Source organism: Aspergillus versicolor (genome assembly GCF_001890125.1).
Source record: "Aspergillus versicolor CBS 583.65 unplaced genomic scaffold ASPVEscaffold_6, whole genome shotgun sequence".
In the NCBI taxonomy this organism is placed as follows: Eukaryota; Fungi; Ascomycota; class Eurotiomycetes; order Eurotiales; family Aspergillaceae; genus Aspergillus; species Aspergillus versicolor.
The window spans coordinates 849,914-876,733 of NW_024467529.1; the positions used below are offsets into that span (position 1 = coordinate 849,914).

Sequence of the window (26,820 nt, forward strand, 5' to 3'; positions counted from 1 at the left end):
AATTGTTTCCAAGAATCGGTCCTGTCGCAGAAAGTAGACTGGTTCATGTCTGAGGCTTTATGCCAGTAATAACACAGCCTCTGTTAACTATCTTTACACACTTGCCTTCCATTGTCAGTTTTACTCGCCGTTTCGTTATGGGATTGTGGACGCAAACGCTGGATTTCAAGTCTCCCAAACTCTGCTCCACATTATTACATCTACATTGAGATTTATCATATAGACTGCGATTATTTGTATTGTGACTCACATTCCTTCTGAGTTTAAAGGGTATATAATGTATGCACCCACCCTTCCCCAACCATCCCATAATCATGAATTAAAATAAAGATTAATAATTACTGAGAATATCCATAATTCATAATGGACGACGCATCCTTCTACCCCCTCCTCCCTCGTCCATCCCACGCACCCCCATTCGCTCCAGACACCGACTCCTGCCCATGCCCATGTTCATTCCTCGTCGGCGACCCCGTCGGACTAGACTCCTCACGCTCAATCACAGTCTCATGCGTAACCGTAATCTGATTATTCCCCTTCCCCTTCCCATTCCTCCCCCCCTCAAACAGAATCTCCTCATCACTCCCCATCGCCGTCGAATGATGCACCGTCGACCCAAACCCCCTTAGCCGCCGACTCTTCCACCCACCGCCCGTCTCCGTGCCCGTTCTCGATTTCCCAGTCCCGACCTCCTGTGAGGCAAGCGGGTAGTCGCCCTCGCGCCGCCGGCCACCCGACGGACCGCGTCCGTAGCTGCTTGGCCCGCTGTTGCTGAAGAGCGCCGAGAGACCGATCTTGCTTGCGCCCCGGCGGATGAGGGGCTGGACGATGGGGAGGTTGGCGACGATGATGGAGACGAAGGATTCGCGGCACGCCCATTTGCTGCCTTCCACGGCGCCGTTGGAGCCGGCCTACAATATTAGCATACACCTACATGATATAGGGTAGATGGGATAGGGATAGGGATATGGGGACGCACGACTATGATAATCACGGCACGGACAATGGCAGCGACGGCGACGAAGATGGCGCCGCTGAAGAGGGCCATCAGGGTGATTTTGCGGCGCATACCGATGCGCACGGCCCAGAGGAGTGGGAGGGGGATGGAGAGGAGGTAGATGTCTGTTAGGACGTTGGGGACCATGACAACGAGGACGTAGACCATTGAGCGGGCGGGTTGGCAGATATCTGTATCGGTCAGTACGGGGCTAACAGGTGAAGATAGTGTAGGCACTCACTCCCCGGGTCCGGACTAATCTGCCAGAACTTGTGCATGGGCTGGCAGCTGAGTATGAGGGTCAATGCCACCCCGAGATAGGTGACTCCGAGAAGGATGTATGCGAAGCGCACTCGTGCTGGAAGGTGGCTCAGACCGGTTCTAATGCTGTTAGTGAGGTCTAAAAAGGATAAGGACAGCGGTAGGTGGCGTACGTGAGTCGAGAGTAGAACACCGCCAGAGACCCTTTGATCAGCCAGAGGACCATTGCGTACAGGTTCCATCCTGCGACCTGGATCTTGGACCCCATGATGCGGAACTGGTATTCTTCCGAGTTGGGATCGAGCGCGGCGCGCGCTTCGTCCGTCATGTAGCTGTTGGTGAAGCCGCCATATCGGGCGCCGACAAGGTAGGCCAGGGACACTTCGATTGCGAAGACTATCTGATAAGGCGTTAGAACAAACACAACCCCAGAATGAAGGAGTAAAGAACATACTCCTGCCAACGGCATGAAATAGTCATCGAGCTGGAAGTTGGACGGCCCAACCTGGGTCCATCGCACATAAACACGGACGAGGATGAAGAACAGCCCAAGCCCCAGCAGGACGAAACTCTCGGTATAGTCCACTGCCATGTCGACCGCAGCACAAAACAAATATGACCAGATTGCAGGAGGATTGCCTGCCGATGTTGGCACCCGAAGATATTTGAACTACCGACATTTCAAGCCACCAACTTCTCCTGAAACGGCTTTTGCTTTCTTTTTCTCAGCGGGGGCCGGGCGGCTGAACGTTCACAGGGCCACTTCAACCTCGAACCTTCAACAGTCCGGCCACGATCGCCGGCGGATCTTGTTCGCATATTCGCCCATCCCAATTTCAGTCCCCACCGGGCCCACTGCAGCTGCAGAGCTGCAGCAATAATGCGAACTCACCGACAATAATAACTCGAGATTCCGCGGGAGTGGAGCTATGTCAGTGTCGCTGTCAGTGTCAATGCTGCCACTATAATTGTCACTTTAATGCAGAGCTATCGCTGGCAGACATTACTGAAGAGAAAGGGATGCGACACACACTCGCCCAGCCTGAGACACCCATTCGTCGCGTTAATTTCCATTCATGGTCGGCGCCAGGATGAAAAGAGTTTCAGCAGCTCAGGCTACGACAAACGTGGTAGAAAGTGGCCCCAGCACCACCGCCATTCTTCGGGGATCCCCCGAGCAGGATCACTATCCCTGGTCGCTGATGCGGATCGCCAGTTGCCACGATATGCCAAGGCGAACGAGATGTTCTTGAGCTTTTGAAGAAGCGTGCAGACTGCAGAATGTTGTGTGTTGCAACTGGTGAGTCACGACTGGAGCGGAATACGGGTTTCCACCTGGCCCAGACTTCAGACGGACAAGTGAAAAAACTCTACATTCCATGCTAGCGAGAGTTGGCTTCTCGAACAAATAATTGTTGACCAACTGCACGATGGTCAGATCAGTTTTGAATCAGTATCAGCGATCACGCAGACTCCCAAGTCCAACGCAGCCTGATAGCAATCCGTATAGCTTTCCGCAGCAGGTAATATTGACGTCCAAAAGGGGCTCTTGGTCTCTTAGCACTCAATCTCTCGAGTGGAACCGGCAAAACTAGCTCTTGTCGTGCGGCCCAAAGCGTTCCATGGTCCAACGCTCCAAGAATTGGTCGCGATACGAGGGCCTGATGAGAGTTTCTTAAGCTCGAGCTCGTTCCAAGATCCCAGTGCGCCATCACGGAAAAAGCCGCCGCAGCGATCGGGAAGCAGAAGCTCACTGGGTGCGGAATTGATTTCCCGGTTTCCCTCGCTGGTTCTGTCCATGTGAACTGCAAATCTCTCACGGTCTGGAATTCCCCCGCCCAGTCAGCGCCCTGTGATTTCTACAATTTCGTGATTGGGCCTATTATTATTATCCTCCCAAGGAAAGACTGACCCGAGCGTGCGGGTAAACCTTCTATTCTGGAGATCCAGCACGCCCTGCAGATGCAGCACATCACGACTAGGAAGAACCCAAAACGCCACCTTTATTGCGATTCGGAATAGTGCGCACGATGCAGAGTTTAATCCTTCAACTGACCATCTCCAGCAGATCTCAACCTCCACATCGTGCCCAATTTATTCACAACGAACACATCTAGACTTTCCTAGTGGTTGACCTGTTACCTAACGACGTCTGACCTTAACATCAATTGCAACAGGCTTATGCAGCCAGTACGACGTCGTCCGCATCTCCTCCTCGCTTCCAAGCTCAAACGTATACGCCTGCATTAGCTGCGGAATGGCCTTGTATATCTCACACATCGAGATCTGAAAGGTCCAAGCGTCAGAACTCTTCAACAGTGGATACTGCACTGGACAACAAAGGGGTAGGTTTATGAGGTGGATACGCACATTCTTCCCCAGACAAGTCCTCGCCCCCATCCCAAATTGCATAATATACCGATCCATAACGCCGCTCGCATCCCGCTCAATCCACCTCTCCGGGCGGAACTCTTCCGCATCGTCTCCAAAAACGCCTTTGTCGAAGTGGATGATGCCAGGGTTCACGCCGATCCGCGCGCCCCCTGGGATGTAGTACCCGGCTACCTCGCATCCGGACGGTGGTGCGTGCCGTGGGAACGAGACCCCGGTGATAGGGTGCATCCGGATGCCCTCTTTAATGCAGGCAGCTAGGTATGGGAGCTTGATGGCTTCGTTGTAGGCGATATGTGGGGAGCTAAGTTGGTTCGCGGCTGCAGCGGCGTCGATTTCCGCCGTGAGTTTTGTGTACACCGCTCGGTGGCGGAAAATGTTGTATAGGATTCCGGACAGGGTGAGAGCGGTGGTTTCGCTTCCGGCGAAGCTGTTTCCAAGGTTAGTATCGATATTCCTTCATACGCTACGCTGTTGTGTTGCGGCACATACAAAGCAACAAAAACCTCCACCTTGACGTCGTCGAGTCTAAAGTCCAGCTCCTTGCCGTTTTTATGCGAGATGTCCATGAGTTTTCCTAGAATATCAGCGCGCTGTGGCTTTGAATCGTCCGAGCCGCTCTGGAGCGCAGCCAGACGGCTCTTCAGCATTCCATTCGTCGCCTCAGTAAGACTTCCCAGGGCTTTCAGAGCCCCTCGGACCTTTGGGAACAGAATGCCCGTTAGCATGAATATGCTCCGCACGTAGGTAGGCATATTCCCCGCCAGGAACTGGATAGGAATCAGGTCGTCCGTTGCTGCAATATACCCTAGATGATCGCCGCCAGACTGCAGGAAGCCGAACATTTTGCTAAAGTAGAGTTCGCCGATTACATCGTATGCGTACCTACATGGGATATAATGTTAGCATTTGCAAATGCATATAGAGTGCGGCTGTACATTCGCGTCCACACCCACAGGTCAAAGGACTCCTTGTCATCGGCCATCCCATTCAACTTCTCAATCCACACATCGATGCACTTTTCAATGTACTTTTCCGACTGTAAGATACTCGTCATCGTATAAACATTATTAACGATCCGTCGGCGCTCAGCGTGTTCTTTTCCGCCTGCGGATGAGAAGTGGTCTGGGAATCTCGCTGCTCTTGTCAGTCATGTTTTGATTGGTGTTGGATACGTACCCCATGGTGGTCTAAATGCCACGTAGAAATCGGTCTGTTGGTCAGTAAAGGAGTATTATTTCAGTAATAGAGGATACCTTGTGCGTAAAAGACTTAATCCCATATAGCGTTTTCATCGCCCCGGGGTCGCTAGTGATCAGCTCGTTCGGGGCAATGCGCACCACGGGGCCTGCATCTATCAGCATTGGAAATAACAATCAATAATCTGGTAAATATCCCCACCGTATCTCTCATGAAGCTTCTTCTGCGCCTTCTCCGCATCACCAGGGAGAACGTGAAGCACCGTCCAAACCCGCGAGATAGACGCCCAGAACGGTCCAGGGAATTTCGCCAAAGGATGAAACCATCGAGCATAAATAATCCAAAGTGTCCAATACACAATAAACACAGCAAGCCCTCCCTGAACCAGCAGGGGCTTATCAATACTGTCAGGAAGCGTACCCAAAAGCATCCTCACGCGCCACTTTCAACTGTCAATTTTACCTCGTGCAGTCTTTGATAAACGTGGTAAATCATGCCCACTTACCCAGGGGGGAAAGACCGTTTAATGAGAAATAGACCCCGGCCCAGACTGTACTTTTGTCCCTGTCGCTGCCCCGTGCTTAGCTCCAAAGCCACGACAGCTGACAAGGCTCCGCTGCGGCCCAATAGACCCATTTTGGTTGCGATAAAAGCCGTTATAGCGTTCAATGTGAAACAGCGGCCTTGCATAGCGTCGTGCCTGTCCGAGATGAGCCATTTGACAGCTGTGAGGTGCTGATTCTGGTCTGTTCTTCAACGGCCGGGGGTCCACATCGAACGTCAAACCCAAGGGCTAGCTGCATGGAGGAGGAGGGACTTTGATAGCGCTATCATGGTTGGGGTGGTCTGAGACCACGTTTTGATGCCCGGGATGTGTAACTGGTTGATTAAGCTAGTCTGATTATGAGACTGTGTTGAATTCCAAAGTACCGACAAGCGTCAAGATGATGAGCTTATCTTTATCCCTACTCATGTACTCCGTCGCTACATGGGAAGACTTGGTCCTCTTTACCGATCTGGCATGGAATATAATTCCGGGACGTTTTACTATAGAAACTAAGGGAAATTTGGGTATCTTTGACGGCTTAAGTACTCGCAATCCCTGGCTTATCTACGCTGCTTATTATACTAATATATATACCTCCAGTCGACGACATTACCAGGCCATTAGGGGAGAATGTTAACGCTGTAAAGTATCAAAGGCGTTTCTTCCTGTAGCGTTGTGAGGCTGTTCTTGATAGTAATTCTGAATAATATTTATTTATTTATTTCCCCTAAATTACGTAGCTATCCTATATAATAGTAAAATTAACCATAGCCACAGATTTAGGCGCCAGGTTCCGGTATTGGCTGGGTTGATCAATGTAGATGTTCCAGTCAGTTATGCGGCACAGCAAGAGAGAGTCAACATCGACATCGAGTCATCGCACCTCAATGCGAGTATAACTCAATGACCGCGCCGTATAATCTCTGTTTATCATCTTTATTTTCTCTTTTCGATGACAATGGCCACTCTCACCATCGCCACAAAGGCGAATGCAGCATTCACTCTTCCACTCTACCTAGCCGGCGCTTATGCCGCCCACCGCGGATTTGAAGTCGACACCGTTTTCAAGAATACAAGCAGTGCGGGCGCAGACAAGAATTTCGCTGAGCTTGTTGCTGGAGACGGCCAAATAATAGTTGATACTGCAATTCTTCGCTACTTTTTAGACCATTCGCCTTCTAATGCGCTGAAGCGAAATGAGGTACGGTATGCACGATGTTAATGGTTCTGTGTCCGTCTGATGTTTACTAGATTGGAGAATGGATCGACCGGTTCCAACCGTTTACTGTTCTCGACTTCAAAGCTCTAGAGGCTCCGGCGAAGGAACTCGATTCGCATCTCACACTGCGATCGTACATGGTCGGTCGCTCCCTGACTCTCGCTGATATCATCATCTGGGGAGCCTTGCGAGGCAACCGAGTCATTGTTGGACTGCGGCGAAATGGCCAAAATATCAACCGATGGTTCAGCTTCATCGAGAGCACGCATCCCTGGCTATCAGCTGCAGTGGTTGAATTCTACAGCCAGACGCAACAAGCCAAAGCGGAGTCTAACCCAACCGGCGCGAACTACAACATCGGGCTAAAGAATGCCGAAAATGGAATCGTTTGTCGCTTTCCGCCAGAGCCATCAGGGTATCTGCATATCGGGCACGCAAAGGCTGCTCTTCTGAATGACTACTTCGCACACGAGTACGGCGACAGACGCGGCACGCTGATCTGCCGCTTTGACGATACGAATCCCTCCAAGGAGTCTCAGGAATTCCAGGACTCGATTCTGCACGACCTTTCGCTCCTCGGTGTCGTTCCAGACCGGGTTACGTATTCCAGCGACTATTTTCAGCAGATGTACGAGGCCTGCGTTGGGCTGATAACGTCCGGCAAGGCCTACGCCGATCATACAATCAAGGAAGTAATGCAAGATCAACGCATGAAGGGTATTGCTAGTACATGTCGCGGGATGAGCGTTGAGGAAACTCTTGCACATTTCCAGGAAATGAAGTCCGGCTCCCAGGACGGGCTGCAGTGGTGCATCCGTGCCAAAATTTCAATCGACAACGTTAACAAAGCCTTGCGGGACCCGGTCATCTACCGCTGCAATCACCGGCTGCATCACAGAACGGGGAGTGCGTGGAAGATATATCCGACCTACGACTTCTGCGCGCCGTACCTCGATTCAGCAGAGGGTGTCACGCACGCCCTGCGTACAAACGAGTATCGTGACCGGAACCCACAATACCACTGGATTCAGAACGCCCTTGGTCTTCGGTCTGTCGAGATATGGGACTTTTCCAGACTAAACTTTGTCCGCACGGTCTTGTCTAAGCGGAAACTGACCACCTTCGTAGATGAGAGTGTGGTCTGGGGATGGGATGACCCGCGCATGCCCACCGTACGGGGTATTCGGCGGAGGGGCTGCACCATCCCTGCGCTGCGAGAGTTTATACTGAGGCAAGGCCCGAGCCAGAATATTGTGAACATGGACTGGACGCAGTTCTGGGGCGTTAACAAGAAATATATTGATCCCGTTGCGGCGCGGTATACGGCTATTCCCAAGCTTGATGTCGTGACGGCCTATATTGATGGAGTCGGGGAGACAACCTCAGCTCAACGGCCGAAACATAAGAACCCAGGTCTGGGGACTAAGGAGGTCATCTTCGCAAATGAGGTTCTTATCGCGCAGGATGATGCGAGACTGGTGAAGGACGGCGAGGTGATCACTCTCATGAATTGGGGAAATGCTATTGTTTCGAGCGTCACTACCGAGCCTACGACTGGGAAGATCCTGACCATCCAACTCAAGCTTGATCTCGGGTCGGATCCTAAAACGACAGAAAAGAAGATTACCTGGCTTGCTAAGGAGCCGAGAAATATGGTACAGGTCGATATATATTTCTTCGACCACCTCGTTACAAGGGATAAAATTGAGAAGCACGACAACATCAATTTGTTCTTGACAAAACGGAATGAATTTCGCACAGAGGCTTGGGCAGACTGCAATGTCTCGAACCTTCGTGCGGACGATATCATCCAGTTTGATCGCACTGGATATTTCCGTGTTGACCAGGCCTATGGCGAGGGCCGTCCAGCTGTGTTGTTCAGCATTCCCACAGGGAAGGGTGTAGAAAAAGTACTCGAGGTCAGGTAGACACTAGCTGGGTACCCCGAGGCTGGCTGTGTTATGATTTCTCACCCAGACACAGTGATAATTTCATCGATTTCTTTTTTATTCACTACATTCACTGCCATCCAAACTATGTAGATGCTCGAGGGAAAGCAAAAAAAGAAACAATTAGCATGTCCTCGTTTCGATCGAGGGACTTCCAGGTTATGAGCCTGGCACGCTTCCGCTGCGTCAACATGCTTTTACTTGTTGAAAGCCGGACCACAATTGTGATCAATAAAGGAAACAGTGACTCACAGTGGGTAGTATTCACTGGGTCCTGTTCCTGATTAGGGCTACATCACGTGGAGCACACTAGTCCATATTCGATACCGAGGCGGGTACGCACTAGGCCCGTTCGAGGAACAGTCGGAAGAACTATTCCCCAGAGATCCTGCCAAGGCCCGCGAGCTTACCTTACCTCTCGTCCCCAAGTGAGCCGCCTCTCATTATTCACTTCGCGATTCGGAAGCTGCTGGCTCGGGACGGAGAGCCGCTGTCTTGCATCACGAATAGTCTGCTTTCTCACACACTGACCCCGCTGTCTCCCAGGACCCAGCGGTGCCATTCTGATTCATCTCCTACCACCCAACTTCCTTCCGATGATAGTCGGTCTGAATTCAGTGTATGCGCTGAGTTTCTGATAAGGTGGGCGCCCCACTGTCCAAAATCGGTTCCCGCGCGCCCCTGCACGATTCACTAACAGCTGTTTCAACCCTCAGGAAACCCGACGTTGGATAGAGAAAAGCTTCCATCGATACGACAGTAGACAACACCATGCCCATCATCCCCATACAATGAGGGACCCAACCAGCGACATGGAGCAACGAGACACACCACCACAGCAGCAGCAACAGCCCGCGCAGCAGGCATCGAGTCTGCAGGCTGACCCGCCGCGAAGAAACAACCACAAGTCCGTCCGAGTAGCGTTTGGCCCCGATCTTGAGACGCATATCCCGCCGCGCGAAAGGTCCCCCGCACCACCTTTGTCGAACCACCACCGTTCTTTCACATCTGTCGAACAGAAACAGCTGTTCGTACCGCCGGGTCGACCGACGAGCTCGTCGGGTGAGAACTCGAATACCACGCCGACCGAGAATGGCTCGCGGTATACGTCAGATCAGGCTGGATCCGAAAGTGGCGGTGGCAGCGGAGTAGGACGGCCAACTGCGGCTTTGAAGAGGGCCAAGAGTGATTATGGCCCGCGCGGAGGTTTTAGTACGCCAATGCTCGTGGATAACGAAGACGAGGAAGACTTTGCGATGAGGCATGGGTGGCAGGAGGAATACACCTCGAGCGAGTATCTCAAGGTTCTTCATTCGGTAAGTGGATAACACCGGAGTCAAGGTCTTGAACTATTCTGACTTGATGTTTTTTTTAGAACTTCTACATGTATTTCACGGAAAAGCGCCACGAGACGAGTGGCTTCCCGAGAGATCCCGTCGGAAGCTGGCCATCGCAGGACTGGCGAATGAAGGACCGCCTCAAGACTGTTTCCGCCGCGTTAGCGATTTGTCTGAATATCGGCGTTGACCCTCCGGACGTCGTCAAGACAAACCCGACGGCTAAACTGGAGTGCTGGGTTGACCCGACGTCTACTACTGGTGGTGGCCACAACAAGCTGATGGAGCAGATTGGGAAGAAGTTGCAGGAACAATACGAGACGCTTAGTCTGAGGACGCGATACAAGCAATACCTCGACCCTTCCGTCGATGAAACTAAGAAGTTCTGTGTTTCGCTTCGTCGGAATGCCAAAGACGAACGGGTTCTTTTCCATTACAATGGGCACGGTGTTCCTCTGCCAACACAATCGGGTGAGATCTGGGTTTTCAACAAGAATTACACGCAGTATATCCCGGTGTCGTTATACGACCTACAGCAATGGCTTGCAGGGCCTAGTCTCTTCGTTTTTGATGTGTCTCATGCAGGCAACATTGTGCAGAATTTCCACACATTCGTCGAGAAGCACGAGAAGGAAAATGTCGAGCAGAAGAGACTTGATCCGAACGCCCTTGTTCAGAACTATGGGGACTGCATTATTCTCGCAGCATGTCAGAAAAACGAATCGCTTCCTACAAATCCGGACCTCCCGGCGGATTTGTTCACATGCTGTCTTACCACACCAATTGAAATTGCACTGCGGTTCTTCATCCTTCAAAACCCCCTGCAGTCCAATGTCAAAATCGATGAGTTCCGAGTCCCAGGTCGTTTACAGGACCGCAGAAGTCCTCTTGGAGAGTTGAATTGGATTTTCACCGCAATCACCGACACTATTGCCTGGAAGACTCTTCCCCGGTCTCTGTTCAAGAAACTCTTCCGTCAAGATCTCATGGTTGCGGCTCTTTTCCGGAATTTCCTACTTAGTGAACGGATCATGCGCACATATAAATGCCAACCGATTTCATCGCCCGAGCTTCCCGAGACGCACAACCACCCGCTGTGGAAAAGCTGGGATCTGGCTGTTGAAATGGTCCTCGCTCAGCTCCCTGCTCTAATCGACCATGAGGAGGGCCGTCGGCAATACGAATACCAACACTCCACTTTCTTCGCTGAACAGCTTACTGCTTTCGAAGTGTACCTATCCTCTGGGCCAACTGAAAAGAGCCCACCAGATCAACTCCCCATCGTTCTTCAAGTCCTTCTGAGTCAGGCACATAGGTTAAGAGCCTTGATTCTGCTCAGTAAGTTCTTGGATTTGGGACCATGGGCCGTCCACTTGGCTTTGAGCATTGGTATCTTCCCATATGTCGTCAAGCTTCTGCAGTCGGCAGCTCAAGAGCTGAAGCCGGTCATGGTGTTCATTTGGGCACGAATAATGGCTGTCGACCATACTGTTCAGAATGACCTCTTGAAGGACAATGGAATCCATTACTTCATCTCTATTCTAAACCCCAACTCGCCTATTCCAGTGGGAAATGCCAGCGAACACCGGGCTATGTGCGCGTTTATTGTATCGATATTTTGCAAGAATTATACCCAAGGACAGAACGTTTGCCTTTCTTCGGATCTCTTCGAATCCTGCTTGATGCACCTGGCGGATGTTGAAAACCCATTGCTACGACAGTGGTCCTGCCTCTGCATTAGCATGCTGTGGTCTGATTTCCCAGAAGCCAAGTGGATGGGAATTCGTTGTGCCGCACACAATAGACTTATCGACCTTATCTACGACCCTGTTCCGGAAGTTAGAGCCGCAATGCTACATGCTTTAACAACATTTATTGGTATTCCGGATTTGACGGATCAAGTGGCGCATATCGAGGAAAGTATCGGAATGTCCGTGCTGCCCATGTCATCAGACGGTAGCGTCATTGTCCGGAAAGAGCTCCTGGTTTTCTTCTCCACTTTCGTGAAACGCTATCAGAACAAGTTCCTGGTTGCCGCTTACGAAGAACTCCAGGAGGAGAAGCAGGCCCTTCTTAATAAACTAGGCCTAAGTAGCTCTCGCGATGCGCAAACTAGCGAAGACGGTTCAGAGACCACCGCAGTCAAGCCGCAGTCAATGTCTCGAAACACCATCTTTGGGGCAGTTTGGAAGCAACTTCTCGTTATGTCTGTCGACCCGCATCCTGACATTGCACAGGATGCAGGGTTGATTGTTGATTTTATGCACTATTGTCTACTTGACTCACCCATGGCCACGCTAACTGACCGACTCCGTAATGAGATCATGGATCTCTCAAGCCGAGTTGACCAGCAGTCACGGGTTCGCGAAAGGCCGAATCCGAATAGGGCCGCGCCACCACCTCCTCCGTCAGCGCCCCCCAAACCGGAAGGATACATCTCGTTGAGTCTTAGGCGAACTGCTAGTGTAGCAGCTTCGCTCAAAAACCTCGCATTCGGTGGCCCGTCACAAGGAGACTCTCTAGAGTCGCCGCCCCTAACGTCACCCAAGAGCCGTGGTCCAGCAACCCCACGAGGCCGAGCTCCTCCCGAATGGACTCGGCCTCCTGAAGTCAATGACCAACTTGCTTCCCCGACAACATACCAGCGAGCCCCGGTCCCTACGTCTCGAGGATTTGAACGGAAAGATCCGTCTTCGGTCCCAGTCATACCGTTGATGAGTAGATTCTTAGATTGGTCCACAGAGGTAATTCCAGAACTCCACCATTTGATAAGCGCAAAATACTTGGAAGACGTCAAACATATTCTTACCCATGCCCAGTACTTCCGGGAACCCCAGATGAAACCCAACGAGCCCGACGAGCCCGGTAGCTCAGATTACAACGAGCGTCTCTGGAGACGTAGCCGCAACGAGAAGATCATCTCTGAAACACAACCCCTGAAGGGCAAGGCAGGTAGCACTCGGTGGGATAACTCGATAGCACTGCTGTCCAATACCACCCAACCATTGAAGATGTGCTTCCACCAGTTTGAAGACCATATTGCTGTGGCTGACGACAGGGATACAATTGCGTAAGTTTGGCGATTGTTTTGTTCTTGTTTTCTGATAAGGTACGCTAACACTCGGGTAGCATTTGGGACTGGCAGAACCATAAGCGCCTAAACCGCTTCTCCAACAGAAACCCCTTGGGATCTAAGATTAACGAAGTCCGTTACATCAATGAAGATGACCAGGCACTTCTGATGACAGGATCGTCTGATGGCGTGTTGAAAGTGTTCCGCAATTATGAATCTTCAAAGGACGTTGAGATTGTGACAGCGTTCAGGGCTCTGCCAGAACTAATCCCTAGTAATCGAAACGCTGGTCTTGTGCTTGACTGGCAGCAAGGTCAGGGTAAGGCCCTTGTTGCTGGCGACGTCAAGGTCATTCGCGTTTGGAACGCAGCTACAGAAGTCTGCACTAACGTAAGTTAAACCTTTCTAGTTGATGGAGACACCCTAACTCACCAACCCTAGGACATTCCTGCACGCTCCGGCTCCTGCATCACCTCTTTGACGTCAGACCAAGTGGCGGGTAATATCTTTGTCGCTGGATTCGGTGACGGCGCGGTTCGAGTCTTCGATCAGCGTCTCAAACCCACGGCGTCGATGGTCAAAGTGTGGCGAGAACACAAGCAGTGGATCACAAACGTCCACATGCAACGCGGTGGTCTAAGGGAACTTATATCTGGCAGTCGGAACGGCGAAATCAGGCTCTGGGATCTGAGAATGGATAACCCCGTCTCAACAATCTATGGCACAAGGGACACTCTACGTACATTGAGTGTCCACGAGCATGCGCCTGTCTTCATGGTGTACGTCCTTCTCCTTTTCCTTTCTCTTCCATCAACTAACGATCCATAATAGCGGTACGAACCGTCACGAGGTGAAGACCTACAATGTTGACGGGACACATCTCTCCACCTTCGAGCCCTACTCAAGCTTTCTCTATCACAACCGCTCTTCACCAATCTCCAATACCGCATTCCACCCACACCGTACCCTTTTCGCCTGCGCCGCTCTCAACGATAACCACATCAACCTCGTGAGCTGCTAGAAGAAGGTTGTCTATTGACGCTCAATAGCGAGAAATAAGATTATTCATCTTTTCTCCTTACACGGAAACCTTTCTCCATCTTCTCTTCGACTTCTTATACCTCCACTTCCAACACTTCTTGTTGTCATGTCTTTCTTGTCTCTCGTCCCGTCTTGTTTACACTTCTTTACAAGCACCAACACGGCGCTCTGGGTTCTGGGTGGTAATATGTCTGTTTCTCTTTCCCTCCGCTTCTCTTTTTTGCCCAGACAGAACAGAACAGACTAGCATGGGTTATTTCATGACGCATCGAATTTTCCGGCGTTTGGGAGATGAATTGTTTGTTTCTGCACTTAAGCGGTTTTGTGCTAGTTTTTGTCACTTTCTTCTTGAGTTCCTATAGTTCTTGCTGGTTGGTTGTATATGGATGATGGATGGATGGTTGCGGAACTTAAAGTGAGGCACCTCACCTGGACCGCCGGGAGTTAATAATATGACCGATAGGTAATTACTACTAGTACTTAGTTTGTTGTCCTCTACTAGGAACTGTTCAATGTAGATTTAGCAACTGACGATTATTTTAGTGGACATAGTAGAGACTGCAAATTAATGACTATCATACTATGACTGCCTCCGTAGTATGTCCTGAGAACATACGAGGATGGTTGTACACCGTAATAAGCATACGGAGTACTGCCAATTCAAGACGAATTCAAGCTTCGAGAAATAACAGAAAAATGAACCGCATTCTGCGCCGTGGTCATACAATTACCAACCCCAAACCCGCAACGACACTCCCACCCCTGCTATGCTCCTGTCTGTGATCAAACCTGATCCAATGGGGAGATTGCCCCAACTTGATGACAAAAGTCGTCCTTCCAGTTGCTCTCAAAAAAAAAAAAAAAAAAAAAAAAGAAAAGAAAAGAAAAGGCCAAGCGGGACCTGGGGAATATTAATCAAGTGGAATTGTTCTCGTCGTCAACGGCTGTAAATCCACTGGTATCCTCAAAATAGCTGCGCTGCTTCGAAGAAGGTTCGCAGTAGTGAGACTCGACAGGCCCGAAATCTGCAAAATACTGCCGTGCATTTTTGCGGTCGTTGGCTTTGTAGGTTTCAAGACTAGCGATCAAATCTCCCATGATCGAGATGGTTCGTTTGGCGAATACGCGTTCCTCTTCCGAAGATACTTGACCCGCGAAACGCTCGGCTTTATCAACATAGTTTTCACCAACGTTTGAAATAAATTGACGCAACTGTGGTTCTCCTCGGGTGTCTTGATGAAACCATCTATCAGCTTCTCGGAGTCTTTCCGCTCCCTTCTTGAAGAATGTAGGCACTCCTGCGTCGTGAAACCCTGGGGGTGGCTTTATCATCTTCGGCGAGCTCTTCAAAGGTCTTTCAACCTCACTAGCAGCTTGCATACCGAGCTCGATATTCGCCGGAGCAAGTCCCATATGTGAAATCTTGGTTGCGTCGAACGCATCTTGGTAGGCAACCAGCCCCTTTCCTGACCCAAAGTCCAGGGAATCTGTTGGCACCTGTCTAGCTTCTGTGTCGTTGTCACTTGGCCCGTAGTAAGGCAGCGAAGTAGCTTGCAGACATGGAGCCAACCGTTCTTCTCCATGCACTCTAGGGGGTCCACGTTCTGTGCCTGCATTATCCTTAGTCGACAATGATTTGGAATCTGTTTTGGGTTCGGTGTTTATGTTTTCCAATATTTCGTATATTTTCTCTTTCAGAGTACGTTGAGATAGGCCGGTACCGCTTAACGGTCTTGCCCCGAATGCGGACGAGGATGGGCCTTCCGAATTGTGAGAATCCTGGACTACCACCGCAGCCGTTCCCAGTTCGGAGTTCGACAGTCGCTCACGATAATGTTTCCCAAGAGGTGGTTCGGATCGAATGGTCGTGTTTCTTGTGAGCCTTCCATGTTCCGCATCAGCAGGGAACCCATACTGCAAGCCTGAGTTGATCTCTGGTAAATCGGTTCGATTATTCATGTGTTTCAAGCGGAACGACTCGTAGGGTGACCTATCGTGTGGGTGATCGTAGTCGTCCCTATATATCTGCAACGATGCTGGCATATATTCCCTGCGTTGTGGCCCCGGGTTCTGTCTGCCTGGCACGATATACGCAATACCAGTCGTACCGTCCAAGCATGTTGGGTCCCATGAGCCTGAATTTCTCAAGAATGGACTCTCTGAAGTGTAGTCGCTTTCCCTCGCCTGCGATTTACTATAGTGCCTGGAATAGTTTAGGGGGTTTGGCTGCGTATGGTGGTCGCTCAGGCTCGGGTGCCGCGGCTGCTCGCGAGCAATTATAGTGCGGCTTCCATCCTGTAACCATCGGTCCTCTTCTGATATCATTCGTGGATGTTTGATAAGGTTCCTAGCTTCGTCGCTTAATCCATAATTTGCAGGGTTGGAGGAGTCCGGAAGGGGGGTTAGAGGCAAGCGTCCATGCCTGTCGACTCCGTCATGGGTCAGAATACCATGGCTTCCTATCATGTGTTCTGCACTTCCCAGATTCAGGGTCCTCGCTCTTCTGCTTGCTCTGTTTTTTGAATGGCCTGTTTTCGTACACAGCTGGATCAGGGAAACAGGCTGCGAGGACGCAAGCTCGTGGTCGCTAGCAAGCTCATATTCAGACGAAATGCTCACAAAGGCTGGATTCGTTCTTGGGTCGCTTTCATGATGAAGGCTGGATCTTTCAATATTCATCGCGGCAACTCGATGGGATCCGACTGAAAGAAATGGGGTGGGGTGGAGGAAGGTTTGGCGTGAATTCAGTGGTGGTGACTGGGACGAGGACACGAAAGATGCTGCTTGAGGCTGGAAATGTGTTAAGCAGCAGGATAGGTAATGAAGGCAAGTTAGGTGATATGAGCGTAACTTACAAGCAGGCGGTCTTCACAAATCGAAGCGCCCTTTCCTTCACTGGCCACTTCGATGACGATTCTCTTAGGCAAGCCTGCTTCAAAATCATCCAGACCTTGCCTGCTGCGGATTCTGAGTTCTAAGAAGATTAACATGAATCTTGCCGTCGAGATGGAAGCTCACTTTGGCTGAAATTTTCTGGCTTATTTTCACTCAACATGATGTGCGGTTGGGTGGTGGACGACAGTGAGCGGGAAGCAAACGAAGAGGCACAAGCGACGCCAGAACCGCGTGCCTTCCCACTCTCACAACTACGGGCACTATGGTCAGGAGATAGAAGCTTTTAATTACACGCTATAATCACTAAGTGATACAGTCTGGTTATTATTAGGCATTACCTGGAAAATCGACATCTATGCTGTCCCCAGCATATCGCCACCATCACAGCCAACGGTGTTGCTCATCGTAAGCAGGTACAGATTCCATCCTGTCCTCCAAACCATAACTGGAGGTCCCTCCGTTCTGAAACCCCGATCCTCTCTCAGTAACACCAAAGCCGTTCCTTGCCGAAACATCAGTATCGGCACCGTATGCTCCAGTAGCTGATGATGAAGAACCGTAGCCATAACCATTGGTTGCAATGCCATATCCGCGTCTGTTTCTAACGGGGTCATATTCATTGTAATAGGAGCCAGTACTGGTATTAGTACCGTAGCTCCCTAAGCGGGAGTTGGGGCCATAGTCACCAGAGCCATAGGTGCCAGGTCGCGGCTTGACCCCATAGCTCCCAAATCTTGTTCCATAGTCGTTGGTACGATACTGCTCATGACTCGATGAGCTGAGATTATTGGAATCGTATTCACCTCCATAGTCCCACGAGTCCGTCCCGCGACCTGGAAAAGAGGTAAGCTTTTATACACCGTCGGGGGTTGTACATCCGGGGCATGTTTCCTTACTAGAACGCTTGGACTTTGACTTGCTGTTGGCCATGGCATGCTTGATTCTATCCAGAAATTTCGACATGGCGGGGTTTTCGATAGCAATTGGTTCTCCGGCTTTTTACAGAGTTATGAATTTATAGGCCAGCATATGGAAATCGTGCATGCGGCCCGGTCGTACGCATTGACAAGGATCTATCGTCCAGAAGTTTTGAATTGCAGAAATTATGGGAGCGAGAGTGGCCCAGCGCCAGATATAGATCGAAAGACCTATTTAGGTGATTCCTGTTGACATGTTTCCGTCGCGGTCCGCCTGTGCGACGTCACGACCAGAGTCTGGCTCTTCCACCGTTGTAGATCTGATGGAGCTTAATTCTAGGCGTTCCAGGCGGCTGCTTCGTCAGATCATGCGAACCATGAATTGGATCCTAAGATTTTCCAAAAGAAAAACCCAAGAAGTTTCCAAGAATCACATGCACAGTGCGACCTCGACCGTCTCGGTGTATCTGGCAGGGGACGTTTTGCGCGGCGGTTTATACCATCGAATGTGTTCCAGTAGGAAAGAGCAGTCGTTCTATTCGCCCCAGGCATCAATTCCCCGGGCAGCAGATGTCGATCACGTCTCAGATATGCTGGCGCTATGATCAGCGGCTTGCTCCCGCTCCAAGACATGCCGGATTCTAGTTCTAGGGATGACGATGTCAGGGGTTGTACACAGTACAGCTGTCATGCGTAGTGATTATATAGACATGACCCGTGGATGGGAAAATGGCGAGTTCTGGGTTAGTTCCAGCATCTCAAGCTTAAATCATCCTCCGGGCGCAATCGTTGACTTCACTTTTGAGTTCGTTGCCTGGCTGAGTTGGGTGGTATGACGTGTATGCCTGAGGCGCCGATCCCGTGACTCCTCGGCTGTGTCTGAGTCCTTGACGTCCATGATCCGACCGACTCCAAAGCAACTGTCAGGCATCCGTTCTGCACCTCCTCCACGCGAAGTTTTTCCTGTTCATGTGTTTTCTGCCCTCTTCGGTCGCCGGTACTCCTCTCGATGTTTCTCTGCTGCGTCTGACTTGATTCTTTCGTTCTCTTCGCCTCGCAAGCCCCACTGTTTGCTGGATTACTCCCCTCATGAGTTTCGCAGTCGATGAGGAATCGACCACGAACCTTGGGCTGTGCATAAGCGAAGTTTCAACCAGTACTGGTTGACTGACTTCGAATATACCCGTCACTCTCTAGCAAACCCAGCTTTTACACCCGGTTTGAAAAGCACCGAAGCCGATAATCATGCGACCTCCGCGCCTAGTTTTGCTCGCCTTCTGTCTCATCTTCTTCCCCATCTTCCTCACCTTCTATTCCGCCCTCACATCGTCTCCTCGTGTATCTACACCTAGTTCGTTTGCTGGTCAGTCCACCGGTCTCCACGCTCTCTTCTCCTTCAACCTGCCATCGTCGCTTTTCCCTCCCTCCGCCATCATCAGTCTCACCGATGAGAACTCGACGTTCTTCCTAGCCAGACCCGCAGCGTTTGGTCCCCTCCTTCCCGAAAAGGGTCTCAGTGGCAGACTATGGGTCGGTAGTGGTTTTGGAGAGAGGTCGCCTCTCGCTGGCAGAGAGTTGGGTTGCTCCGATATCCCGGGATGGAAAGAAGGCGATTCCCCTCCCGAGAGCCGTGTTGGAAAATCTGCTGCCGATGAAGGAGATCCTGGAATCTCTCAAGGCAAAAGCCACACCGATACCCTGCAGGGCTCCTCCCTTCAAAGCGGCGCACATCTTCAGTCACTACCATCCTACGATGGCACGGACGACCATCTCCACCATCCTCTCCCAGAATCCGTTGTGGTCGACTTAGCCGCGGCCGAGAAAAGCCGTGACTTAGCTCAACCTCTAAAAGCCGCGCACGCAGACATACAATCTTTGCAAGAGACTGCCGAAATCAGTGGCCAGGTCGTTCTGCTGAGCAGAGGAGGCTGCGGATTCTTGGAGAAGGTCAAGTGGGCTCAGCGGCGTGGCGCGTTAGCGTTGATTGTAGGGGATGATACTCGAGGAGGAAGCCTTGTTACAATGTACGCGCGGGGCGATACCTCCAACGTAACAATCCCCGCAATGTTCACGTCCTACACTACAGCCCACCTTCTATCATCTCTTATTCCCCCGCAGGTTCGGGAGGAATTGCCTTCGACAAGCGGTACAAAGACGATCGGCAACTATTACACTGATGCAACGCCAGTCGTTTCACCGTCTGCTTCATCCTCATCTACCCATCCAGCTGCCAGCCAGAGCCCCGCTGAGGAATCAGAGTCTGGCCTTTTTTCGAAGGTGATGTCAGTCCTTGGCTTGGGTCGTGGTGAACAGGTGGAAGGCTCCGTGCAAGGAAACAGGCGGCCTCCTAGCAGTGGCAATATAGATTGGGTTCCGATGGACCACTGGGACGACCAGGAAACGTCCCAGAAAGGCAAAATTAACCACGGTTTGTATTTGGGAAAGGACTCAAATGACGCCAATACCAACCCAGGCAGTACGGATGGGGATGGTTTTGTCATCGGCGTACAAGACTGGCGAGACCCTGATCTTGTTGCACCAAAAAGCAGCGCAATGGCGGTTCCCACGGGTGCCCCTGTGCCGGAGAACGCTAACCAGCGTTATGACAAGGGAGCCCAGTTTACATCAACGCTTAAGGGAGGCAGCATAACTCCAGGGAGCGGGGAATACCGTGCCGTGGAGAAGTCTAGCCTTTCCAAAGAACAAGCGAAGGAAATGGCATCGCATCATTCGTCTGGATCTTCTGACAGAGTTGCAAAGTCACAAGGTGGCTGGTTCTCTCGGCATTTCCTCGGTGCTAGGTCTGAGGGAGTTGAAACAGTCGGTACTAAGCGGGGAATCACTGGCGGTATCTTGAAGCAGAATCCCAAAGTCAAAGAGCATGAAGGTTTGTGGGTCACGCTCACGCCGACTAGCATGTCTACTAGTCCTTTCTTCGACACTCTCCTCGTTCTCGTCGTCAGCCCGCTTCTCACCCTATCCGTTGTTTATATCCTTTTGTTGCTTCGGTCGCGCATCCGGCGACGACGTTGGCGTGCTCCTAAGTCTCTAGTTGAGCGTCTTCCGGTGAGAACGTATCATACTATGGCAACTTCTTCTTCCTCCTCGTCTAGCTCTCTAAGAACTCCCAGCCCTGGGCCTGTCTCGCAGACATCACCTCTTCTGGGTTCGAAAAGCTCTGCAGAATGTGCACGCTCTTCCCGGCCACGATATCAGACGGTGGAGCCAAGGTCATTCGATTCTAGGAGAGAAAAGTCTGGCGCATCTACGTTCCGTCGAAAATACACTGGGCGGCAAGTTGAGTGTGTTGTTTGCCTTGAGGAATATATTGATGGGCAAAGCCGTGTCATGAGCCTGCCATGCGGCCACGAATTCCACGCCGAGTGCATGTAAGTAGTCACCTACGAAAGCCATATTGGGCACATGCTAACAGTAAGCAGTACTCCGTGGTTAACAACCCGTCGGCGAACCTGTCCGATCTGTAAAGGAGACGTCGTTCGATCCATGTCTCAGAATAACCGTTCCGAGTCACGGAGCGAAGACCCCGACTCGCATCGTGGTGCGTCATCTGCACCGGTTCCAATTGCGCCGATTAGCGACGATGAAATGTCAGACTTGGAACGACATGTCTCCTCGGACACCGGTCTTGAGCGACACAGTTCCTCAACTCCGCCGAACTGGCGAAACTTTGCAGCTCTTAGTTTATCCGCCCTGAGCGGCGATACGATCTGGCACCAAGGCAGGCCTGACAACAACAATAACAACAACTAGTCTCATCATACTTCTTACATTCTCATTTCTACATTTCGGGTATCATGGTGTCTTGGAGCGTTTCTTTTGTGTCTTGAGCGATTTCATTAGCGATCTGCGGGTTAAATATGGATGGCGTTATGGAGGCGAACAGCCCATCACGACGGCTTCGTCTGTACTGAACTGTTCCAGCAGTCCTCGGGCATATACTCTCGTTTCTTGAATTCATTTATTCTTACTATCAAAAGCTTCTGTACAATACCTGGAAAGCCAGTCCTACATATAGCGTTAGTAATGACGTCAGTACCTACCATAGCACCAAAGTCTCCGAAAGCTCCAGCTCCAGCTCTCAACACCACACCCTCTCGCATTCATCTTCCCACCACCCCAATTAACCAACCCCACCACCCCAATAATGTCGGACAGAGCAAAAGAAGCCCTGCGCGCAGAATCCACCCACCTACGCGCGACCGCGCAAGACGTCCTCCTTTCAGGCGCATACCTCTACCCCTTCAAGGCACGCCCCTCAAACCCAACCATTCCATCCATCCATTCCGTTCCATCCCACCTTAACAATTAATGATCAACTAAACTACGTTCTGGCAACTAACTAACACCATTTACCTAACAGGGAATAATCCACCTCGCAACCCACAAATCCCTCTACACCCCGCTCCGCAGCCTCCTAACCCAGACCCTGATCGCCGGCGTCTCAATAACAACCGCGCTCTTCGTCTTCACGTACGTCCCGCAAACCGCGCTGCTCACGTTCACCTCGGGTCCCTTCTTCGCGCCCATCGCTGGCGGATTACTTGTCCTCGCCGAAGCCAGCGCCGTCACGCACTTCGTGGCCCGCGGGTGGATTATCCGGGATGCGCTGGTCGATGTCTTTGATGCGGTGTTGTTGGAGCGCGGGTGTGAGGGGCTTGTTAAGGAGGGGAGGGTTGTGAGAGCTAATGTGAATTCGTTGATGGGGAGACTTGGGAAGATGGTTAAGAAGCCTTTTGGTTCTGGGTCTGGGTCTGGTGGTGGTGCTGGTGGGGTTGTTGGAGGGATGATAAGGTCGATGGTCCTGCTGCCGTTGAATTTTGTTCCCGTTGTGGGCACGCTGCTTTATGTTTATGTTAAGGGGAAGAAAGCTGGGCCGGGATTGCATGCGAGGTATTTTCAGCTTAGGGGGCTTGGGGGTAGAGATAGGGAGGAGTGGGTGGAGAAAAGGAGAGGGGGGTATACGGGGTATGTTTTCTTCCTTCCTTTTTTTTTTTTTTTTTTTTTGTTTCTCTTCCGGTGGTTTCGACTGTTTTTGGTCTGGTTGGTATGGCTAACTGGGACAGGCTTGGAATGGCGTCTGTGCTGCTGGAGATGGTGCCCTTTGCGTCGATGGTGTTTGAGTTTAGTAACGCTGTTGGGGCTGCGCTGTGGGCAGCAGATTTGGAGAAGGCAAACAAGAAGTAGTATGTCTCGACTTGAGGATCAATGTATGGGGTATACCAAGCAGATCCTGGACCGCAATTATTGTCCATGGAACAGGTTGATACAGATCGAGCAAGCTCGAATGTAGTACACATATATATACACATTAACTATAATATCTACGCCCTTTCAGGAAGACAAGCTAAACTGCACCCCAGCCGTCGGAACGGCAGCGGACGTAGTTTCTCCCCTGACACCCGTGGGCCCTTAAGCCCGTTCTCATACGTGCTGCAATCCCACCACTCGAACCATTCCGTCCGCGCAATGACAAAGCTCCGGTGGCAAACGGAGCAAGATCGACCACCGGCACTGCGCACTTCCCGCGCATGCCGGAGAAGCCGGAGCATCAGACTGGGGAAGTCGGCCATTTCCTCGTCGGAGATGGTGTCGAAGTAGGAGGAGCGGCTGAATGATAGGAGAGATACCTCGCGGAGGGACGGGACGTGTGATTGAGACTGGTCGACGGTGGATGCTTGTGTGTCTGGGACGGGGAATCCTTCCATGTTGAAGCGGCGAACGGGACCGGTTGCGATGTGGATAGGAGCCCAGGCTTCTTCTGGGGGAGGTCCTTCGTACTCGATGGCTTTGAGGTTCTCAAGGCCTTCCTCACTTTCTGAACTGAGGTGGCACTGGGCGAGTTCGGACTCTTCGATTTGGGAGAGGGGGTTTGGCCGGACAGTGAGATGTTTCAGGTCGCCCTTCTTGATCAGCCAGAGGAGCTCCCAGGGGAGGAAGTTTAGGCGGTTAACCGAGAGATTGAGCTCCTGGAGCTTTGTTAGTCTGCGGATGGCGGGTGGTATCTCGGTGAGCTTGTTATTGCGCAGGCTAAGCACGCGCAGAGAATCAAGTTCGAACAGCTCCCCGGATACCGCGTTCAGTCCATTTCCAGCCAGGAAGAGCCGAAGGAAAGGCTGTAAAGAGCTGAACACCTCTTCACTAATCGGCGGCTCCCTGACCGATGGGAGCTTTGTAAGATGCTGCAGGGGCCGTAACAGGCCCTGTGGAACGACGCGTAGGTTCCCATTACTGTCACCAGTATCAGTATCATCCCCGAAAACAAATCCAACAGGTGATAAATACCTAAGATCAATACTATCCAAACCTCTTTCCAAACAATCATTCACCACTGCCCTCGCCATCTGATTCTCCCTCGACTCCTCCACCCTCATCGTCTTCGCAGGACCAGCGTGAACCGGCAGCCCAGCTATCCCGCGCGCACTCGCCATCCCCGTCGCCTCATCCCGAATCAACAGCTCCTCCCCCCAGCACGCCGTATCCTCGGACGGCAAGAAACTCCCAACCGACTCATCACTCCCCATCCAAACACCGGAATCTACCAGCCTCTTGTCCTTGAAGTCCGCGCGCTTCCGCTTCGTCTCTTTCTCCTTCACCATCTCCCCCCACCACGTGCCGCGGTACCGACGCTTGCGCGAGCCTGAGCCAGCTGCGGGCGCATGGTAGTTCTCGAGACCCGAGGCCGGGATGTCGTCGCTGGAGAAGAGCGCCGGGTCGCTGGAGGGCTGGCTGGAGTGGTCGTCGAAGCGGGAGAGGCGGTAGGTTTTGTTTACTTGGGAAGAGGAGGCGCGTGGACGGGGTTGATGATGGCCTTGCGATTTGGCCGTTGGCGAGCGGTGTCGAATGCGTGGGGGTGGGGGCAGGGGTGGTTCGGAGTCCATTATTGCCTCTTTTTTAAAAAAATTTAAAAAGGAGAAAGTCGAAGATCGCAGGTGGCAAATGTCAATGAATCTCTGCGATGGCGGTATGTAGGGAGTGAGAGGATGTCTGTTTTTGGGGAGGAATTTGAGAAACGCGTGGTGGGGAGAAGGCTATTTACTCCTCGCCCGCAAGCTAGGAGACAGCTCTGGTAGACAGGCACGAGACCGATGCCGGTCGCATCAGCGCATCTCGGCAATATGACGTCCGAGAGCTGCAGACAAGCTGGTGGTTCTGGGGACAATAGATAATTCGTCGAGACGAGTTCTCGTCGGTCGCGATTCATGACAGTCGCCAGTTCGCCACAGTTTGGATTTTCCCCAAAACAGACGCGTCGACTTGAGGGTTGCGCCCAATCACGCAGCCATGTGCGTCTCCAGTTCGCATATCCAGATCGGCATGCCAACGTTCCGCAATCTGATGTCAAAGCGGTTGAGATCGCAAGTGGATCGATCGATTACTGATGAATGATGATCTGATTATCGATCGTGCATTCTTTACACTGCATATTTACTTTTAATGTGAGCAGTTGGAAACAAAACCAGCGCTGACTGCAATGGATTCGGATAGTAGAGTCGACCTATATACAAAGCGCTATGCGAAGGCGCAAATAGAATCAGGGCCGAATCTCACCCCAGCGGCTCACTAATCAGAACGAGAAGAAGTAGAATAAATCCGGCAAGCACCATAATCTCATAATCGTAAATAGGGGGTATAGAATCCGTAACACGTCCGTCCGCGCCTCGCTTCAATCACGACTGAAGGTCAACGGGAGGGATCCAAGAAGGTATAAGTAGTAAATAGTAGTAAAAAAATATGAACGCGAAGCAAAAGGTATCAAATGTAGTCGTTTTGATCAGCCGCCTCCACTGCTCATGTTGACGTTCTGCAGGATGCGATGAGGAGCCATTGCCAGAAAATTGCGGTTTTTCCCCGTCCCTTATAGAGCGCCGAAAAGCAGAGCAAAAGCTCCACCAGCGAGCGCGATGGGCAGGTTGCTGTCGAGACCAGCGGCCATGTTGCCGGGGGTGGCCTCATCCGAGGGAGCGTTCTTCACGGTAGCGGTGGCGGTTGCGGTCGCGGTAGAGGAAGGAATCAGAGTGCTGGACAGAGGAGTGCTCGTGTGGATAAGAGGAGTCGACGACGAGGGAGTCGCGGTAGGAGTCACAGCATTGACTCGGATCAGAGTCCTGGTGATGGTGGTGGTCAAGGTCGAGGTTTGGGTCTCGGCAGCGACGACCTGGGACGCGCCCAAGCAAAGAGCGGTCGAGATGATGGTAGAGAGCTTCATTGTTGTTGATTCGGAGATAGAAGAAAGATCTTGAAGGATGGAGTTTGTTTGTTGTGGTTTGAGGGTTGAGATGCGCAGAAAGTAAGCGGAAGCAGGCTCAGGGAATGAACGGCTGTATTTGAAATCGAACTGGACACACGAAAGAGTGAGCGTATCGCAGTTTCAAAGCAAGAACGGCAGGGTAAAGAGCGTAGGAGGAGCGCTGCTCAGGGTCAAACGATGGAGAAACAAAGGGAAAAGGAGCGTCAGAGACTGACGGGGGGCGCTGGCCTAAATACGGCGCGGCCCAACAAAGAGGGTCGAAAGAGGGACGAAAGAGGACTGGAACACGAGAAGGATACCGGGGAATACCCGGCAGATTCTGCTAGCCCAATAGAAAGCGCCGGCGCAAGGGGTTCGTGATTGTCCAGGCCTCAAATTGCACGATCGGCGTCAGCCTGGAATTGGACCCAGAAGCCAAAGAAATGAGGGCCCAGCGACTGGCTGCGGGCTGTTCCTGGATCAGGCACCACCGTCAATAAACACGAGGTCTCTTTTGCACCTCTGCTGAGGATTCTTTGCAAGCGAGCTGCGATATGGGGATATATTTTTGTCGCACAGCTGTCACCGCCATTGTCTCAATGTGCTCTTGATGGGTTTCATGTCGCGCTGGAGCAATAACACTAAGCAATTAATGAAATTGCGTGAAATTCGCATTAATTAAACTATTGTTACTAGCCGGACCCTGTGGTACCGCCGGTACCGTATCCAGGCACAACCGGGTGTG

At 51.5% G+C, this 26,820-nt stretch overlaps 10 protein-coding genes and 1 non-coding gene across 11 annotated transcripts; 4 read left to right on the forward strand and 7 right to left on the reverse strand.

Annotated features, from left to right (window-relative positions):
- Positions 1-380: 380 nt before the first annotated feature.
- ASPVEDRAFT_133525 (uncharacterized protein) lies at positions 381-1,850 on the reverse strand (the record flags this gene model as incomplete). Its single annotated transcript, XM_040807039.1, has 5 exons — positions 381-911; positions 980-1,188; positions 1,239-1,378; positions 1,432-1,658; positions 1,713-1,850. The coding sequence occupies 5 exons, from the start codon at positions 1,848-1,850 to the stop codon at positions 381-383; spliced, it is 1,245 nt and encodes a 414-aa protein (XP_040669085.1).
- A 1,550-nt stretch (positions 1,851-3,400) lies between these two features.
- On the reverse strand, positions 3,401-5,279 carry ASPVEDRAFT_134800 (cytochrome P450; the record flags this gene model as incomplete). The annotated part of the gene is made up of 7 exons (XM_040807168.1): positions 3,401-3,544; positions 3,629-4,079; positions 4,142-4,534; positions 4,588-4,786; positions 4,829-4,862; positions 4,906-4,997; positions 5,051-5,279. 7 exons carry the CDS (start codon positions 5,277-5,279, stop codon positions 3,401-3,403), a joined length of 1,542 nt encoding a protein of 513 aa, XP_040669086.1.
- Positions 5,280-6,180: 901 nt separating this feature from the next.
- ASPVEDRAFT_890057 (uncharacterized protein) lies at positions 6,181-8,760 on the forward strand. The gene is made up of 2 exons (XM_040818477.1): positions 6,181-6,597; positions 6,648-8,760. The coding sequence occupies exons 1-2, from the start codon at positions 6,349-6,351 to the stop codon at positions 8,541-8,543; spliced, it is 2,145 nt and encodes a 714-aa protein (XP_040669087.1). The 5' UTR covers positions 6,181-6,348; the 3' UTR covers positions 8,544-8,760.
- ASPVEDRAFT_t102 lies at positions 8,689-8,760 on the reverse strand. The gene has a single exon. It is a non-coding gene; the product is annotated as a tRNA-Met (tRNA).
- A 616-nt stretch (positions 8,761-9,376) lies between these two features.
- On the forward strand, positions 9,377-13,995 carry ASPVEDRAFT_134139 (ubiquitin-binding TORC1 subunit KOG1; the record flags this gene model as incomplete). The annotated part of the gene is made up of 5 exons (XM_040807094.1): positions 9,377-9,880; positions 9,940-12,971; positions 13,031-13,364; positions 13,416-13,753; positions 13,806-13,995. The coding sequence occupies 5 exons, from the start codon at positions 9,377-9,379 to the stop codon at positions 13,993-13,995; spliced, it is 4,398 nt and encodes a 1,465-aa protein (XP_040669088.1).
- An 869-nt stretch (positions 13,996-14,864) lies between these two features.
- On the reverse strand, positions 14,865-17,180 carry ASPVEDRAFT_731770 (uncharacterized protein). Its single transcript, XM_040816193.1, has 3 exons — positions 17,034-17,180; positions 16,871-16,989; positions 14,865-16,805 (listed from the first exon to the last, which is right to left on the reverse strand). Exons 1-3 carry the CDS (start codon positions 17,068-17,070, stop codon positions 14,931-14,933), a joined length of 2,031 nt encoding a protein of 676 aa, XP_040669089.1. The 5' UTR covers positions 17,071-17,180; the 3' UTR covers positions 14,865-14,930.
- A 111-nt stretch (positions 17,181-17,291) lies between these two features.
- ASPVEDRAFT_84778 (uncharacterized protein) lies at positions 17,292-17,873 on the reverse strand (the record flags this gene model as incomplete). Its single annotated transcript, XM_040817596.1, has 2 exons — positions 17,292-17,743; positions 17,807-17,873. The coding sequence occupies 2 exons, from the start codon at positions 17,871-17,873 to the stop codon at positions 17,292-17,294; spliced, it is 519 nt and encodes a 172-aa protein (XP_040669090.1).
- A 1,199-nt stretch (positions 17,874-19,072) lies between these two features.
- ASPVEDRAFT_84779 (PA and RING finger domain protein) lies at positions 19,073-21,598 on the forward strand (the record flags this gene model as incomplete). The annotated part of the gene is made up of 2 exons (XM_040817597.1): positions 19,073-21,216; positions 21,268-21,598. 2 exons carry the CDS (start codon positions 19,073-19,075, stop codon positions 21,596-21,598), a joined length of 2,475 nt encoding a protein of 824 aa, XP_040669091.1.
- Positions 21,599-21,939: 341 nt separating this feature from the next.
- Positions 21,940-23,391, forward strand: ASPVEDRAFT_42842 (uncharacterized protein). The gene is made up of 3 exons (XM_040812675.1): positions 21,940-22,092; positions 22,207-22,813; positions 22,912-23,391. The coding sequence occupies exons 1-3, from the start codon at positions 21,993-21,995 to the stop codon at positions 23,030-23,032; spliced, it is 828 nt and encodes a 275-aa protein (XP_040669092.1). The 5' UTR covers positions 21,940-21,992; the 3' UTR covers positions 23,033-23,391.
- On the reverse strand, positions 23,170-24,726 carry ASPVEDRAFT_134225 (leucine-rich repeat domain-containing protein; the record flags this gene model as incomplete). Its single annotated transcript, XM_040807106.1, has 2 exons — positions 23,170-24,076; positions 24,131-24,726. 2 exons carry the CDS (start codon positions 24,724-24,726, stop codon positions 23,170-23,172), a joined length of 1,503 nt encoding a protein of 500 aa, XP_040669093.1.
- Positions 24,727-25,703: 977 nt separating this feature from the next.
- Positions 25,704-26,054, reverse strand: ASPVEDRAFT_29854 (uncharacterized protein; the record flags this gene model as incomplete). Its single annotated transcript, XM_040810281.1, has 1 exon — positions 25,704-26,054. The coding sequence occupies one exon, from the start codon at positions 26,052-26,054 to the stop codon at positions 25,704-25,706; it is 351 nt and encodes a 116-aa protein (XP_040669094.1).
- Between the last annotated feature and the right edge of the window lie 766 nt (positions 26,055-26,820).

Coding starts and splice junctions, on each gene's coding strand:
- ASPVEDRAFT_890057 (XM_040818477.1), top strand. CDS start 6,349: ATGACAATGGCCACTCTCACCATCGCCACAAAGGCGAATGCAGCATTC. Junction 6,598..6,647: donor ATGCGCTGAAGCGAAATGAG/GTACGGTATGCA, acceptor GATGTTTACTAG/ATTGGAGAATGGATCGACCG.
- ASPVEDRAFT_731770 (XM_040816193.1), bottom strand. CDS start 17,070: ATGTTGAGTGAAAATAAGCCAGAAAATTTCAGCCAAA. Junction 16,990..17,033: donor GCCAGAAAATTTCAGCCAAA/GTGAGCTTCCAT, acceptor TAATCTTCTTAG/AACTCAGAATCCGCAGCAGG. Junction 16,806..16,870: donor TTTGTGAAGACCGCCTGCTT/GTAAGTTACGCT, acceptor ACACATTTCCAG/CCTCAAGCAGCATCTTTCGT.
- ASPVEDRAFT_42842 (XM_040812675.1), top strand. CDS start 21,993: ATGTCGGACAGAGCAAAAGAAGCCCTGCGCGCAGAATCCACCCACCTA. Junction 22,093..22,206: donor CGCATACCTCTACCCCTTCA/AGGCACGCCCCT, acceptor CATTTACCTAAC/AGGGAATAATCCACCTCGCA. Junction 22,814..22,911: donor AGGAGAGGGGGGTATACGGG/GTATGTTTTCTT, acceptor TAACTGGGACAG/GCTTGGAATGGCGTCTGTGC.